General features: G+C 50.4%; 1 protein-coding gene across 8 annotated transcripts in view; it reads right to left on the bottom strand.

Annotated features, from left to right (window-relative positions):
* Positions 1-13,039, bottom strand: part of Kdm2b (lysine demethylase 2B) — an 85,273-nt gene that overhangs the window by 13,105 nt on the left and 59,129 nt on the right. For 6 of the 8 annotated variants that reach the window (XM_090320000.1, XM_090320002.1, XM_090320007.1 and 3 more), the window contains one exon: positions 304-528. In XM_090320000.1, coding sequence (XP_090176126.1) covers positions 304-528 — 225 coding nt within the window. Of the gene's footprint in view, positions 1-303; positions 529-9,144; positions 9,233-13,039 lie in introns of those variants that run through there. The other 2 variants (XM_090320005.1, XM_090320006.1) reach the window with 1 other exon arrangement.

Genomic DNA, 13,039 nt, shown 5'->3' with positions numbered 1-13,039 from the left:
CCCCATATCATCATGAGCCTGATTAGAAATGTTGGCGATGGGGTCACAGGCAGGACAGGCTACCTTGATTTCTTTAATGAGAGAGACTTCAAAGTACTTGAGGGAGGGGTGACAGACCAGAGACTACAAATAAACAGGAACCTGGCACTCAGCAGGGCTGCCCAGAGCCCAAATGAAGGGCTGAAAAGGGCCCTGCCCTGCCTGAGCCTGCTCTTCCTACAGGGTACACATTTCAGGAGCAAATGACCAGTAAGCCTGTCACGGGCAGGGGGGCCCGGGAGCCAAGCTGGTACTCTCACTCACCGCAATGCACTGCCTCATGATGCAGCTCTGTTTCATCCGCCCCGGGCCCCCAAACTTCTTCATGTCCTTGCAGAAGTGGCACTCTCCGCACTCCGTCCGCAGGCAGGCCTCGCACTTGCGGCATCGCGTCCGGCGCCGGCGAGCTCCTGCCGTGGTGCGGTTGGCGGCTAATTTCACTGCAGAGGCTGGGCCTAGCTTGCCCTTGGGCCGACCCACTGCCCGGTTCTGCAGAAGAACCACAGGACAGGTGAGGAATGGGAAGGAGATCATGTTGGGATTGTGCTGTACTTCCCCCCAAATCCTGGTGTCTGGAAAGAGGGCAGATGCGCACAGAACAACATATGTGAAAATACAGAGACAAATGACTGTGGGAATGGAGTTCTGTCAGTGAACAGACCAAACAACAAGGATTATAGTCCAACACCAAAACCTAGAAGAGGCAAGGTAGAATCCACCACTAGTACCCTGGGGCAACATCTTGCCCTCAGGCATCTGAGGTGTTAGAGGTCTGTCCCTAGTTAGGGCATCTTGACAGAGAACTACCCTGCTTCTGCCTGCAGCAGGCCCTGTGGCCCGTTTCTTTAGCCTCTTTCTGCCTACAGCCAGGGTGGGCCTCTTTAGAAAGACCTCCATTCCCTTACCCAGAGCACTAGCTCCACCCCCCCCAACCCACTCCTGGCACCTGGCAGGGTTCAGTTCACTTAAGTGTTTTCAGGGCTGGGTTCAGGGCCCTGCCCTGGGCTCTGCCCAGTACTCAAGAGCCTAGGTGTCCATTGGTCTCCTTTATAGCCAGCTACCATAGCAGGATGCTATATACTCTCTATCTCTATCAAGAGATGAGAAGACAAGAGAGTATCCTGCAGACCCTGGCTTCTGAGACCCTCTCTAAACTTCTTTTCCTGTGATTCACATGACAGAAGAGAGCAGCTAACCAACAGAAACCAATGCTGAACAGTGAATGAGACCACCACAGTTCTAGCCTCTAGTCCTCAGCCTCCACCTCCTGCAGGCCCAGGGTACATAAAGCTGTCACCAGGGACCTAGACAGGAGAGACCAGGATGGCAGCCTGTCTGGGCAGAGCACATCCTGGGATAAAGGACCACCCACAGGGACCCCAGCATCCAGGTCTGGAGCTGCAATTCCCCACACAGTAGCCTGATCTCCTTCTACTATCTGTCCTTGCTGTCAGGGCTGGACCATCCCAGTCCCATGCCTGATGGCTGTGGCAGTGTCACATCTTCAGTGGGACATATCAGCTCAAGTCAGGTCTGTCACCAAACATAAACGTACTACATATATAGAAAATGCAGGACATGGTTCTGTGGCTCAAGCGTTAGAGCACTAGGCATTGAAAAAGCCTGAGGACTGTGCTCAGGCCCTGAGTTTAAGCCCCAGGATTGGCAAAAAAAAAAAAAAAAAAAAAAAGCCAGGCACGGTGGCTCATGCCCGTAATCCTGGCTACTCAGGAGGCTGATATCTAAGGATCATGGTTCAGGCCCAAAGTTCAAGCCCCATGACTCCCCCACCACTAAAACAAAGGTAAAACAATCTGTATCCAGGACACAGGACATTTTTAAGAGACTGTAGACCTAAAAACTGAGAAGATGCCAAGAAGAAGCAACAATGGTGAAAGTAGCATGATGAGACAGTGAGAACTGTCTTGATGTCCTTATATTCCAGATAGAAAACTGAAGCTCCCTCAGTTTCCCTCCCTGTGAAGGTATGTGTTCTATTACCAGCTACCATGTGGGCAGCTTCTGGTGCCCTCAAGTTAGGTGCAGAAAAGGCAGTGCATCATCATCCATCTCCAAGGGCAAAGGCTCACTCAGATTCAGATCCTTGGAACTAGAGGTTCCAAAGATCCTTCTTTGGATGAAACACTGGAGTCTAAAGTACTGGAGTCTAAAGTACTGTCATGTATCAAGGACCAGCGAAGCCAAAGGCTCCCATTTTCCCTCACCTTCGAAAGCACTTCCCACCCAGAACACATTTCCCACTCAGGTAAAACATCGCCTAGCTGAGACATCTTAGTAATGACAGAGCAAATGACAGAAATGCCTTGAAAGGTAGCCTATTTCCCAAAGAACTCAATTCTTGTCCTCTCTATCTTAAGCTTGCAACGTTAGCTAGAAAAAACTTTTGCTATGGTCACGAGTAGGCTTGTCAGGAAGAAACTGAGCAACACTAAAACGCAGGATCCTATCTGGTGAAGGTGACTCACACCTATAACCCTAGCTACTTGGAGGCTGAGATCGGAAGATTTTTTGCGGGGGGAGCAGGGGCCAGTCCTGGGCTTGAGCTCAGGGCCTGAGCACTGTCCTTGGACTTTCTCAAGCCTAGAGCTCTACCACTTGAGCCTCAGAACCACTTCTGTTTTTTTTCTATGTATGTGGTACTGAATCAAACCCGGGTCTTCGTGCATGCTAGGCAAGCACTCTACCACTAGGCCAAACTCCCAGGCCTGATCTGAGGATCATATAGTCTGAAGTCAGTTCAAGCAAAAGAAAGTCAGGAAGACTCTCATCTCTAAGTAACACACAAAAAAGTATAAGGCTTGGGGCCGGAGTTTGGCCTAGTGGTAAGAGTGCTTGCCTAGCATGCACAAACACTCAGGTTTGATTTCTTGGTACCACATACTTAGAAAAAGCCCAAAATGTTTCTATGGCTCAAGTGGTAGAGCTCTATTCCTTGAGAAAGTCCAAGGACAGCACTCAGGCCCTGAGTTCAAGCCCCAGAACTGGTATAAATAAATAAATACATAAGTATATAAATACATAAATAAATAAAATAAAGGTATAAGGCTCAAGCATGGAACATCAGCTTTGAGCAAAAAAAGCCAAACAAAAATGCAAGGCTCTGAATTTAAGAGCCAGTATTGGCAAAAGCAAACAATAAATAAAACTGCTCAAAGATCTAAACACAAGCCAAGCTCTGGTGGCTCATGCCTGTAATCCTAGCTACTCAGGAGACTGAGATCTAAGGATCACAGTTCAGAGCCAGACTAGGTAGGAAAGTCCCCATAATACTCTATTTCCAATTAACCACTAAAAAAAAAAAAACAAATAAACAAAAAGGGCCGGGAGTTTGGCCTAGTGGTAGAGTGCTTGCCTAGCATGCACGAAAACCAGGGTTGGATTCCTTGGTACCACGAACATGGAAAAAAGCCGGAAATGGTGCTGAGGCTCAAGTGGTAGAGCTCTAGCCTTGAGAAAGTCCAAGGACAGTGCTCAGGCCCTGAGCTCAAGCCAAGGACTGGCAAAAAACAAAACAAAACAAAACAAAACACCTACAAAGTGGATTTTAAAAAGAAATACAGGCACAGAAAAAAAAAATGTTTATCTTCAATAGCTAACAAAGATGCAACTGTAATGTAATTGTACCAGGACTCATTCATTAATCCTAGTTCACACACTTATCCCACCTACCTATCCAACCCAAGTGTTTCCTGACTGTGAATTATGTACCTGACTAGAGGACCAGAGATGATTAAGATATGTTACTTACTCTTAAAGAGTTTACTGTCTGGAAGAAAAAAAAGACATGATCAAGCCAGGCTCAGTGGTTAACACCTGTAATCTTAGCTACTCAGGGGACTGAAATCTGAGGACCATAGTTCAAGGACAGCCGGGGCAGGAAAAGTCTATGAGACTCCTATCTCCAATGAACCACCAGAAAACTGGACGTGGCACCATGGCGCAAAGGTAGGGCAGTAGCTTTGATCTGAAGAGCTCAAGGACAACCGGAGGAAAAAAAAAAAAAAAAAAAAAAGGCCTGTGATCACAAAAACACAATGCAAGATGATAATGTTATAAGCTAATGCTGCTAAAGTGCTACTCATTTTTTTTCAATGTTTATACCAATAACATATAAAGCAGTTACTATTACTTCCATTTTCTTTCTTCTTTTTTTTTTGGTCAGTCATGGGGCTTGAACTCTGGGCCTGGGTACTGTTTCTGAGTTCTTTAGCACAAGGCTACTACCCTACACTTGAGCCACAGCCCCACTTTCAGTTTTCTAGAGGCTAATTGGAGATGAGAGTCTCAAGTTCTTTAGTGCCCGGGCATGCTTTGAACCATGATCCTTAGATCTCAGCTGAAGTAGCTAGGATTACAGGCATGAGCCACTGTGCGCAGCTATTACTTCCATTTTCAAATGAGCAAACTGAGGCACAATGTGGAAGCATTTTGTCCAATGTCACGCAGCTAAGAAAGCTTAGAAAGCTATGAACCCCTGCAGTAGCTATTTTTTTTTTTTTGCCAGACCTGGGACTTATGGGGCCTGAGCATTGTCTTTGAGCTTTCTCAGGGCTCGTGCTCTACCACTTAAGCCCCTGAACCACGTTTGACTTTTTCTGTGTATGTGGTACCAAGGAATTGAACCCAGGACTTCGTGCATACTAGCCAAGCACTCTACCACCAGGTCACAACCCCAGCCCCCAGGCAGTGGCTTTAAAGCCCGGATCCCCCCTATACTGGTATGCTGATCTAGAAAGGGTCAGGAAGGCAGGTTGGGAAAAGCACCTCAGATCACAACAGCCAATGCTTAAGTGTGCCTGAGAAGACTAGGACTCTGCTGGCCAGAGGTAGGGATGGGATATAGGGACGGGCAGTCTGGGTAGAAGAAAGAGAAAATTAAAGATAGGAAACTACATGCCACATTCAAGGAACTTCAAACTGCCCAAAACAAGTCTGGAAAAGAGCACTAAGGTGGCAGGAGCCTAACTGTCAGGGTCTCAGATTCCACATTAGGGAATTGTGCCCTGTAAGAGTATGTCAAGGACTTGACATCCTGGAACATGTGTTCTAGCAATAGTGTGGGTTTTTCTTGGACAGCAAGGTAAAAAACTGGCAGAGATCAGCTGAAGATGATGAGGTCACGAACAGAAGCAACAGGAGGGAATAGTTCCAGAGGTTTTAGCAGAAAACCCATCTTTTTTTTTTTTTTTTTAAACCAGTCTTGAGGCTTGATCTCAGAGTGTGAGCACTGTCCTTGGGCTTTTGGAACCTGGGTTTTCAGGCACACTAGGCAAGCACTCTTACCACCAGGCCAAACTCGGGGTCCAAGATCAGGTTTTATATTCAGGTGACTGGCCCAAAGCAAGGATGCAAGAAGGAAGAATCCTGCAAGTCTGAGATTTCTGGCACAGGCAATAGGTAAGGGGGCATAGGAGAAAGAGAGCAAAAGATATAATTCCAAAGGGGACATGTGGAATCTAAGGGACCCATGGGACCACTAAGGAAAGGGGAAGGGGGAGACAGAGCTAAGACTCACGCCTGAAAACATCAAGCAGTGTTAAAACTCGTAGACTGGGAGCGTAGCCTAGTGGTAGAGTGCTCACCTAACATGCATGAAGCCCTAGGTTCGATTCCTCAGTACCACATACTCAGAAATAGCCTGAAGTGGTTCTGTGGCTCAAGTCGAAGAACTCTAGCCTGAAGCAAAAATGCCCAAGGGCAGCGCCCAGGCCCTCGGTTTGAGCCCCAAGAATGGCAAAAAAAAAACCAAAACAAAAACAAAAAAACCAAACAAACCAAACCAAACCAAACCTAGCAGACCAATGAGGATGTCTAGGAAGACCTGCGGAATGAAGTCTTGCCCTCATAAATGAAGTAGCCCACAGAAGAATGGTGAGACAAGCAGAAGCTGCACAAAGGTGTGGCTTTACAGCTACAGAAGTCTCAAAAGGGGTGTGGCCAAGAGTTTCCCACCAAACACCCCCAACAACAGCTCCCCACAGAGATCCATAAGCTAACAGCGGTTCTGTGGACATGCTAATGTTGCCACCTGCTGCACAACAGAGCTGCAGGTAGGAGGTTCTCCAAACATCTTAGCATCTTGGGGATGTCCAGAAAAAAGTTGATTTGACCCGTTTTGTGGGCCTGCAGATACAAGAAAAGCTCTGGTTTGCTTACATACAGAGAATTAAAACACAGAAAGACCAGAAAACTCCGGGCGCGGGGGCACCCTGGAGCACGAGGAAAGCTAAGGGACTTTCCCCCACAAATATGCACAGGCACAAAGTTGCCAGACTCCCATACAGTGTCAGGACTATGCAGGGACCTCTTTTTTTTTTTTTTTTTGCCAGTCCTGGGGCTTGAACCCAGGGCCTGAGCACTGTTCTTGGGCTTTCTTCAAGGCCAGCGCTCTACCACAGCACCACTTTTGGCTTTTGTATATATGTAGTACCAAGGAATTGAACCGGGGTCTTTGTGCATGCTAGACAAGCACTCTACCACTAGGCCAAACTCCCGGCCACCAGGGACCTGTCTTAAAATGTCACTCTTGAGGAAGCTACAATGGGGAACACACATACCTATTGGGTATGACCACATATAGTTCGAGGAGATTTTTTTTGTCATAATTGAATTACCATATTCAACAAGTTGTAATTTTTGTTTCTTTTTGTCTCACCAAGTATACTCCTCTACATAGAAGAGTATACTATTGGCAAGCAAACACCTGCAGTCATTTTTATTGGAGAAAAATATAAAGCTATTTGCACTCCAGGTATCACTACTCTAGGGTGGAATGAAAGGAGGCCACCTCCTCACACTGGAAAGCAGAGCTCAACACTCTTCTAACACGTTCTGTACTGGAGAAGACTCAGCCAAAACCACACACAGCAGCAAACCGCAAGCAATGAGTCTCCTGCCATTGAGGCTCAACCTCCACAGGCTGTGAAACTTGGGGAAATCCATGTGGCTGCAGGAAGAGGTAGGACAGATGGCCTGTTCAGTAGTATACAAGTCTAAGAAAGCCTGAAACAGCCCAGAACTGGACTCCAGTGCCAGGTGGAGATGACAGAAGCAATCCAAACTCTGCTGGGGAGTAGGGATGAGAGGCTGAACCTAGCACTGCTAACAATTCCTCAAGGGGCTTCCTCCACCGGTCCTTCCAACCAGCAGCATATCCATGCTCCAGGACTCCCTTCCTCTTCATGAAGGCAGATTTTGGTGCCAAACCTAACCAGCCAACAGAGGTGCAGGAGAAAGGGAAAGTCTTGCTAAAATGCTGGGCCTAAAGCAGTTAGCCTTCTAGGTGCTCAGTGGAAGCAGTCTTTTCAGGCCCAAATAAACTACAGAAGAAAGTGTTGTGGAGAGCCATGAGACTAAGCCAGCTCTTGTAGAGACCTCAACAGACAGCACCTCTGCTGGGACTAGGAGAAAAACTGTTGCTCACGGCCTGACACACTGTCTTCTTCGGTAAATCCAATGGGGAAAAAGTATTTTAAGAGTATGAAAACCTGGAGAGAACTCCTGTTGCTAAAGGCTTGGGAAGTACCATACCCAGCTGACCACACCAAGGGGAAGAAAAGTACCTGGCTTGGGAATGGAGGCCCCTTCCCACTGGCCATATCCCTCAGGAGTAGCCAGGCCTGAAAACTATGTGCAAAGACATATTGTAACATTTTATCCTGCACAGTACCAAAGATCTCATTTACTAAACTGTCTGATCAATTGGAGAAACAGGTAGGCCAACTTGCCACACCAAAGCCCAGTCTGCACTGAATACCAACTGCCTATGACCACCCAGGAATGGTAAAGTCAGGCAGATCCAAAACCAAGAGCTCAGGTAGGACCTATGTGGCGAGAATGGGAGCCACTCACCCAAGGAGAGCTACTGACTTGATTATAATGTTCCAAGCCCACATCACTTGACTTCTGGGTTCCTACAGGGAAGGAGCAGAGAATTTCACGAACATAGGAAGGTGTGTATGCCCGAAAAAACTCACAGAAGCAAGAAACCGAAAAAGTGAACTTCGTTAAATGAAACCACTGAAAACCCGTGATACGACTTGAGTGCAGATCATGTCAGTACTTCCTCAACGATGCCTAATGCTGTGTGTGGGGGGGAGAGTTCTGACATGTAGCCTTCACAAGCCAAGACAGCCTCATTTCACAGAGGATGTCACACCAACATTACAGTCAAGCACCTTAAATTCACCCTCTGGGTGCGATACCCGCATTGTGACCACCTCGCCATTGGTGATCCCTGGACTGGTCTACCTGCTCTGCGCCTGGCTCCAGTTGTTATTGTGCTGATCCTACCTGGAACACCTCCGCGCTGGCCTCCCCGGAGTGGGCTCTCTCCATACACACCGGGGCTTTGTTTTACACCCACACCCCCGCCCCCCCCGGGTCCCGGAGAGGTCCCTTTACTTTTAAATCCGACCCAGGCCGAACCCTGCTGTCTGGGGTCAGGGCTTCCTCCGCCGCCGCGGGCGCCGAGCGCACGCCCGGTTCCGGGTAGCTCGCGCCGGCCGCGGCGCGAACCCCTTCCTGTCTCCGCTTGCCCTCAGCGGGCGGCGAGCGCGCGGCGCCCAGACAAAAGCTCGAGCCGTCGGGCCCACGGGCCGCGGGCGTCCTCCGGCCCCGGGGCCGCAAGTCCCGGTGCAACTTAGCCCACAGAAAGGCGGGAGGCAGCGGCGCCGCAGGTCCACGTACAACCCCGGCCGGCACGCGCCGGGGCCGCGGGCGAGGGCGCCGGGGAGGGCGCGGTGCGCCCGGTGGCCTCCCGCAACTTGCCCGCGGGGCCGTGGCCCGCGCCTGGCAGGCCCGCCCGACGGCGAGGCCCGCGGCCCACATTGTCCCCGCGGCGCCGAGGGCCACCCCGGCGCCCGCACACGCCCCCTGCCCGCACCGGCTGCGGGCCCGCCGGCCTGCCGCGTCCTACGCGCCCCGCGCGGGCTCGGCCCCGACCGCCCGGCCGCCCGCGGCTGCAAAACTTTCTCCTCCTCGCGGCGCGGCGGCGGCGGCGTCGCGGCCGCCCGGGGCGCGTCAGGCGGGCGGTCGGGAGGTCGGGCAGCGGGTTCCTCCCCCGGCCCCACCCCGGGCCCCGACCTGGTCCGGCTCCGATTCATAGTCGTCGTCCTCGGCGCTCACGGACATGGCCATGGCTCATGGTGGGCCCCGGCTCGCGCGCGCTGACATGGCCGGAGCGGCGCCGCCGCCGCCGCCGCCGCCGCCGCCCGCCGGGAGCAGGCTCGGCTCGCCCTGGCTCGGGCTCCCGCGCCGCGAGGAGGGAGCCGCCGCGCGCCTCGCACGCCCGCGCGGGAGGGGCGGGGCGGGGCCGGAGGGGGGCGGGGCCGTCATGCATATACATGAGCGGGCCAGGAAGGGGCTGGCCCCCCGGCGGGCGGGCCAATGGCGCGGCCGCGGCGCCCAGGCCGCACACAAAGGGAGCCGGCCTGCGGTGACACGGGGGCGGGCCCGCCGAGGGCGGCCCCGGGAGGCCGGTGCGCGCGGACGGGGCGGCGTGGGGGCGTGCCCGGCCCGGCCCGGCCCTGCCGCGGCGGCCCGCGCGCCACGGGATGCACATGGGTAGCCGCACGCTGCCGTGGTGGCTGCAACAGGAAATGCAAGCCCAGCCTGGGGTGGGGTCTTTTGTGTGGTCCTTCGGGGTGTCTTGCGGGAGCCCCAGGACCAACAGCAGGAGTTTCACCCAATGGCAGCCACCAGGCAGAGTCCTTTAAGCTCCCTGCCGTGGCCACCTGGGTTTCGGGGACTTCGGGGTTTGCATATGCTCCAAGCCCAGGACCCGATGACTGCGAGTCCAGGAGTTCCTAACCCAGAGCCAGCCGACCTCGATCAGGACCCCGTTTCCCCGGATACCTCCGTAGCCAGACTGGGCCAGGTCGCCCTCTGGACGCTGAACCCTCCCCAGTTTGCCTTTACAAGTGTCAAACGACGGTGGTACCAGCCCTCAACGCCAGACTTACAAGGCTGTCGGGGAGAAGCTCTGGATTCTGCCCTAAAGTGGGCGCTCTGCCCATCGGGACAGGGCCCCCACTTCTTCCTGATTGGAGAAGGGCAGTGCTAGCCAGAGCTCTGTGCTCCCGGGAGCCTGGCAGCAGCGCGCTATGCTCACCGGGAAGCTGGGTGTCTGCATTCTTAAAGTGTAAACATTACTCTGAAAGCAGCCCAGTGGCACAGAAAATCGTTAGAAATCTAAAATCATCCTCAATCCAAATATCTGGCACCTAGTAACCCTTCCGTTGACCTTTAGCCTGAATGACCAATGCTGTCACAGGCATCAAAACTCTAGTTAAGCTCATAGCTGGGCAGCTGGCACACATAGTCATCCATTCATCCAAGGTGACATGATATATGCATACCTGTTACCAGCTCATCTGCTCCATCTATGAAATGCATGGATTGACAAAAGAGAAAAAGGATAACCTGCAAGAGATCTCTAAAAAATAAACACATCAGCTGTGAAGTTAGATGCTCAAATCTTCCAGTCACCAAAATCCAGAGAGAAAACAAGAGGGATGCAGAGGCTGATTATGGCCTGGCCTTTCCAAGAAGGCAGAGTATGTGGTAGAGACCTTGCAAATAAAGCTCTGGAGGCTTCTAGTAAAGTTGAAAAAGGAAATAAAAGATGTTGGTTTCACTCAAGGAATTTTAAAGCCTGAAATTTATTCGCCCACTGACACTATGGGGAAAAAAATCCCAGCAGACTTGCTCTTCATTGAAACGGAGTTTCCTTCCTTGCTGCTCTTATTTTTCATAATCCATGCTAGGTTACCAAAAAAAAAAAAAGGCAGGCAAAAGAACCCCCATGCCCCCACCCCTGGTTACTTCTGCACAGTTACCAGCTTTCAAAAAGCTACCTTGTTTGGACTGTATTCTGACTGAGCTCTTAGGAGCCACCTCACCTAGAGGAAGTCTTCTGAAGAAATCAGAAGCAACTAAGAAAATGCAATCCAAGGGGCTGAGAATGTACTTAGTGGTAGAGCACTTGCTGAACATGCCAGAGGCCATCTGCACTTCCAGAAAGGAAAGACAGACAGAGCAATACAGGCAAGGAGGGAAGGGAGGAGGGAAGGATGGAGGGGAAGGAAGGAGGGTAGGAAAAAAAAAGATTTCATGCAACTGGTTAAAGCTACAAGGACATAGAAACATACATATGATATATCAAGAGTAAACTCTGAAAGCAGGGAAATTTCCCCCCATAGCTTCTCTTCAGAGTTTTTGGGTTTTCCCCTATTTCTTTAAAATAGGGTCTTGGTAATTAGGCCCAGGCTGGCTTTGAACACAGACTCCCTCCATGCCTTAGCCTCTCAAGTACTAGGTTGCTACATGCCCAGCTTCAGGTCTTTCCAGCTAAGAATCCAGAGCCCACGTTTATTTAGTACACTTGTCTTAAACTGAGTTCTTTTGATGTCTCTCAAAAAAATGAGTTTCTGGGCCAGGAGCATGGCCTACTGGTAGCATGCTCACCTAGCATGCATGAAGCCCTGGGTTCAATTCCCTGGAACCACACATACTCAAAAAGCAGCAAGTGATGCTGTGGCTCAAGTGGCAGAGCACTAGCCTTGAAGAAAAAAGTGTCTAAAGACAGTGCCCATGCCCTGAGTTCAAGCCCCAGGACTGGCAAAAAAAAAAAAAAAAAAGTGCTTCTGTACTTAAGGAAGTAAAATGACACAGTTCACCATACTTGAGGTGAAAGAGATGACATTAAGCCAAGTGACAGCTGGGCACTGGCGGCTCAGGCCTGTAATCCTAGCTACTCTGGAGGCTGAGATCTGTGGATCACGGTTCAAAGCCAGCCTGGATATGGATGTCCATGAGACTCTATCTCTAATTAACCACCAGAAAATGAGAAGCAATGCTGTGGCTCAAGTGGCATAGAGTGGTAGCCTTGAGCTGTAGAGCTCAGGGACAGCACCCAAGCCCAGAGTTCAAGTTCCATGACCAATAACAACATTAACAACGAAAGACAAGTGACACACTCAGTCTTGATCAGAAAACAACCACTTATCTGACTAGATACATTTTGTACATTTGGGGTCCCAGGAGGATGGATAGGGATGACCTACTGTCGGCTGTATCTAGGGCCGACAGTGTAATGAGGAAGCTAAAGGAAAGGGGTCTCTGCAAAGATTAAGATGGTCACCATTCTAACACCGCTCAGGAATCTTTTGCTGACATCACAAAGAGCTTCTTCCTCTACCTCCCTCAACCACGTTTCCTTCGGCTAACTGGTAATTATTCAGCATCTGTTTTGTACTGATAGTGTGCTACACTATACCAAATACAAATTATGCCATCCTCCTCTACCTCAAAGAATTGCTACCTGAAAAACATATTACCTACACTGCACCGTGGGCGTGTCCTTTCTTCATCTGGTCAAGAGTGACCTAGGAACCAAACACTTGCTGGTCACTGGTGGGACAGGCCAGTAGTCCTAACTACTCAAGAGGCTAAGCTCTGAAGATCCCAGTTCAAAGCCAACCCAGGAAAATCCATGAGACTCTTATCTCCAATGAACTTCTCAGAAAACTGGAAGTGAAGCTGTGGCTCAAAGCAGTACAGTGCTAGCCTTGAGTAAAGAAGAGCTCAGAGACAATGCCCAAGCCCTACAACCAACACAGAACCAGAAGGTTCTCATGTTCTCAGAAAGCTCTCAAAGCTAATGCCACATAGTTGGGGTTTTCTCTGAGCCAGGGATATTCAGAATTTTCACCATGTGCTGAGGAAATAAAAACAAATGGACATCAAGGCCTTCCAGGTTACAGGCTCCACCCATTTCCCTGTTCCCTGCCTCTCCCCCCTCCCTACACAAGGTTTGCAACTGCATATAAGATTGTGAGAGCTGTGGTTGGGGATTTAGGCAAGAACACTTGCCTAAAAAGACTCAAAGTTCCATTCCTTAGCACAAAATAAATATTTTTTTTTCCCTGAGATCTCCAGAATTTTTCCTAGCTACAGGTAAGTTCTGCCCAGACTTAGC

The sequence above is a fragment of the Megascapheus bottae genome, chromosome 28 (genome assembly GCF_031878675.1).
Source record: "Megascapheus bottae isolate mThoBot1 chromosome 28, mThoBot2.hap1, whole genome shotgun sequence".
NCBI classification, from domain to species: Eukaryota; Metazoa; Chordata; class Mammalia; order Rodentia; family Geomyidae; genus Megascapheus; species Megascapheus bottae.
Note: the sequence above shows the minus strand (reverse complement) of the source record. Positions and strands in the feature narration are given on the sequence as shown.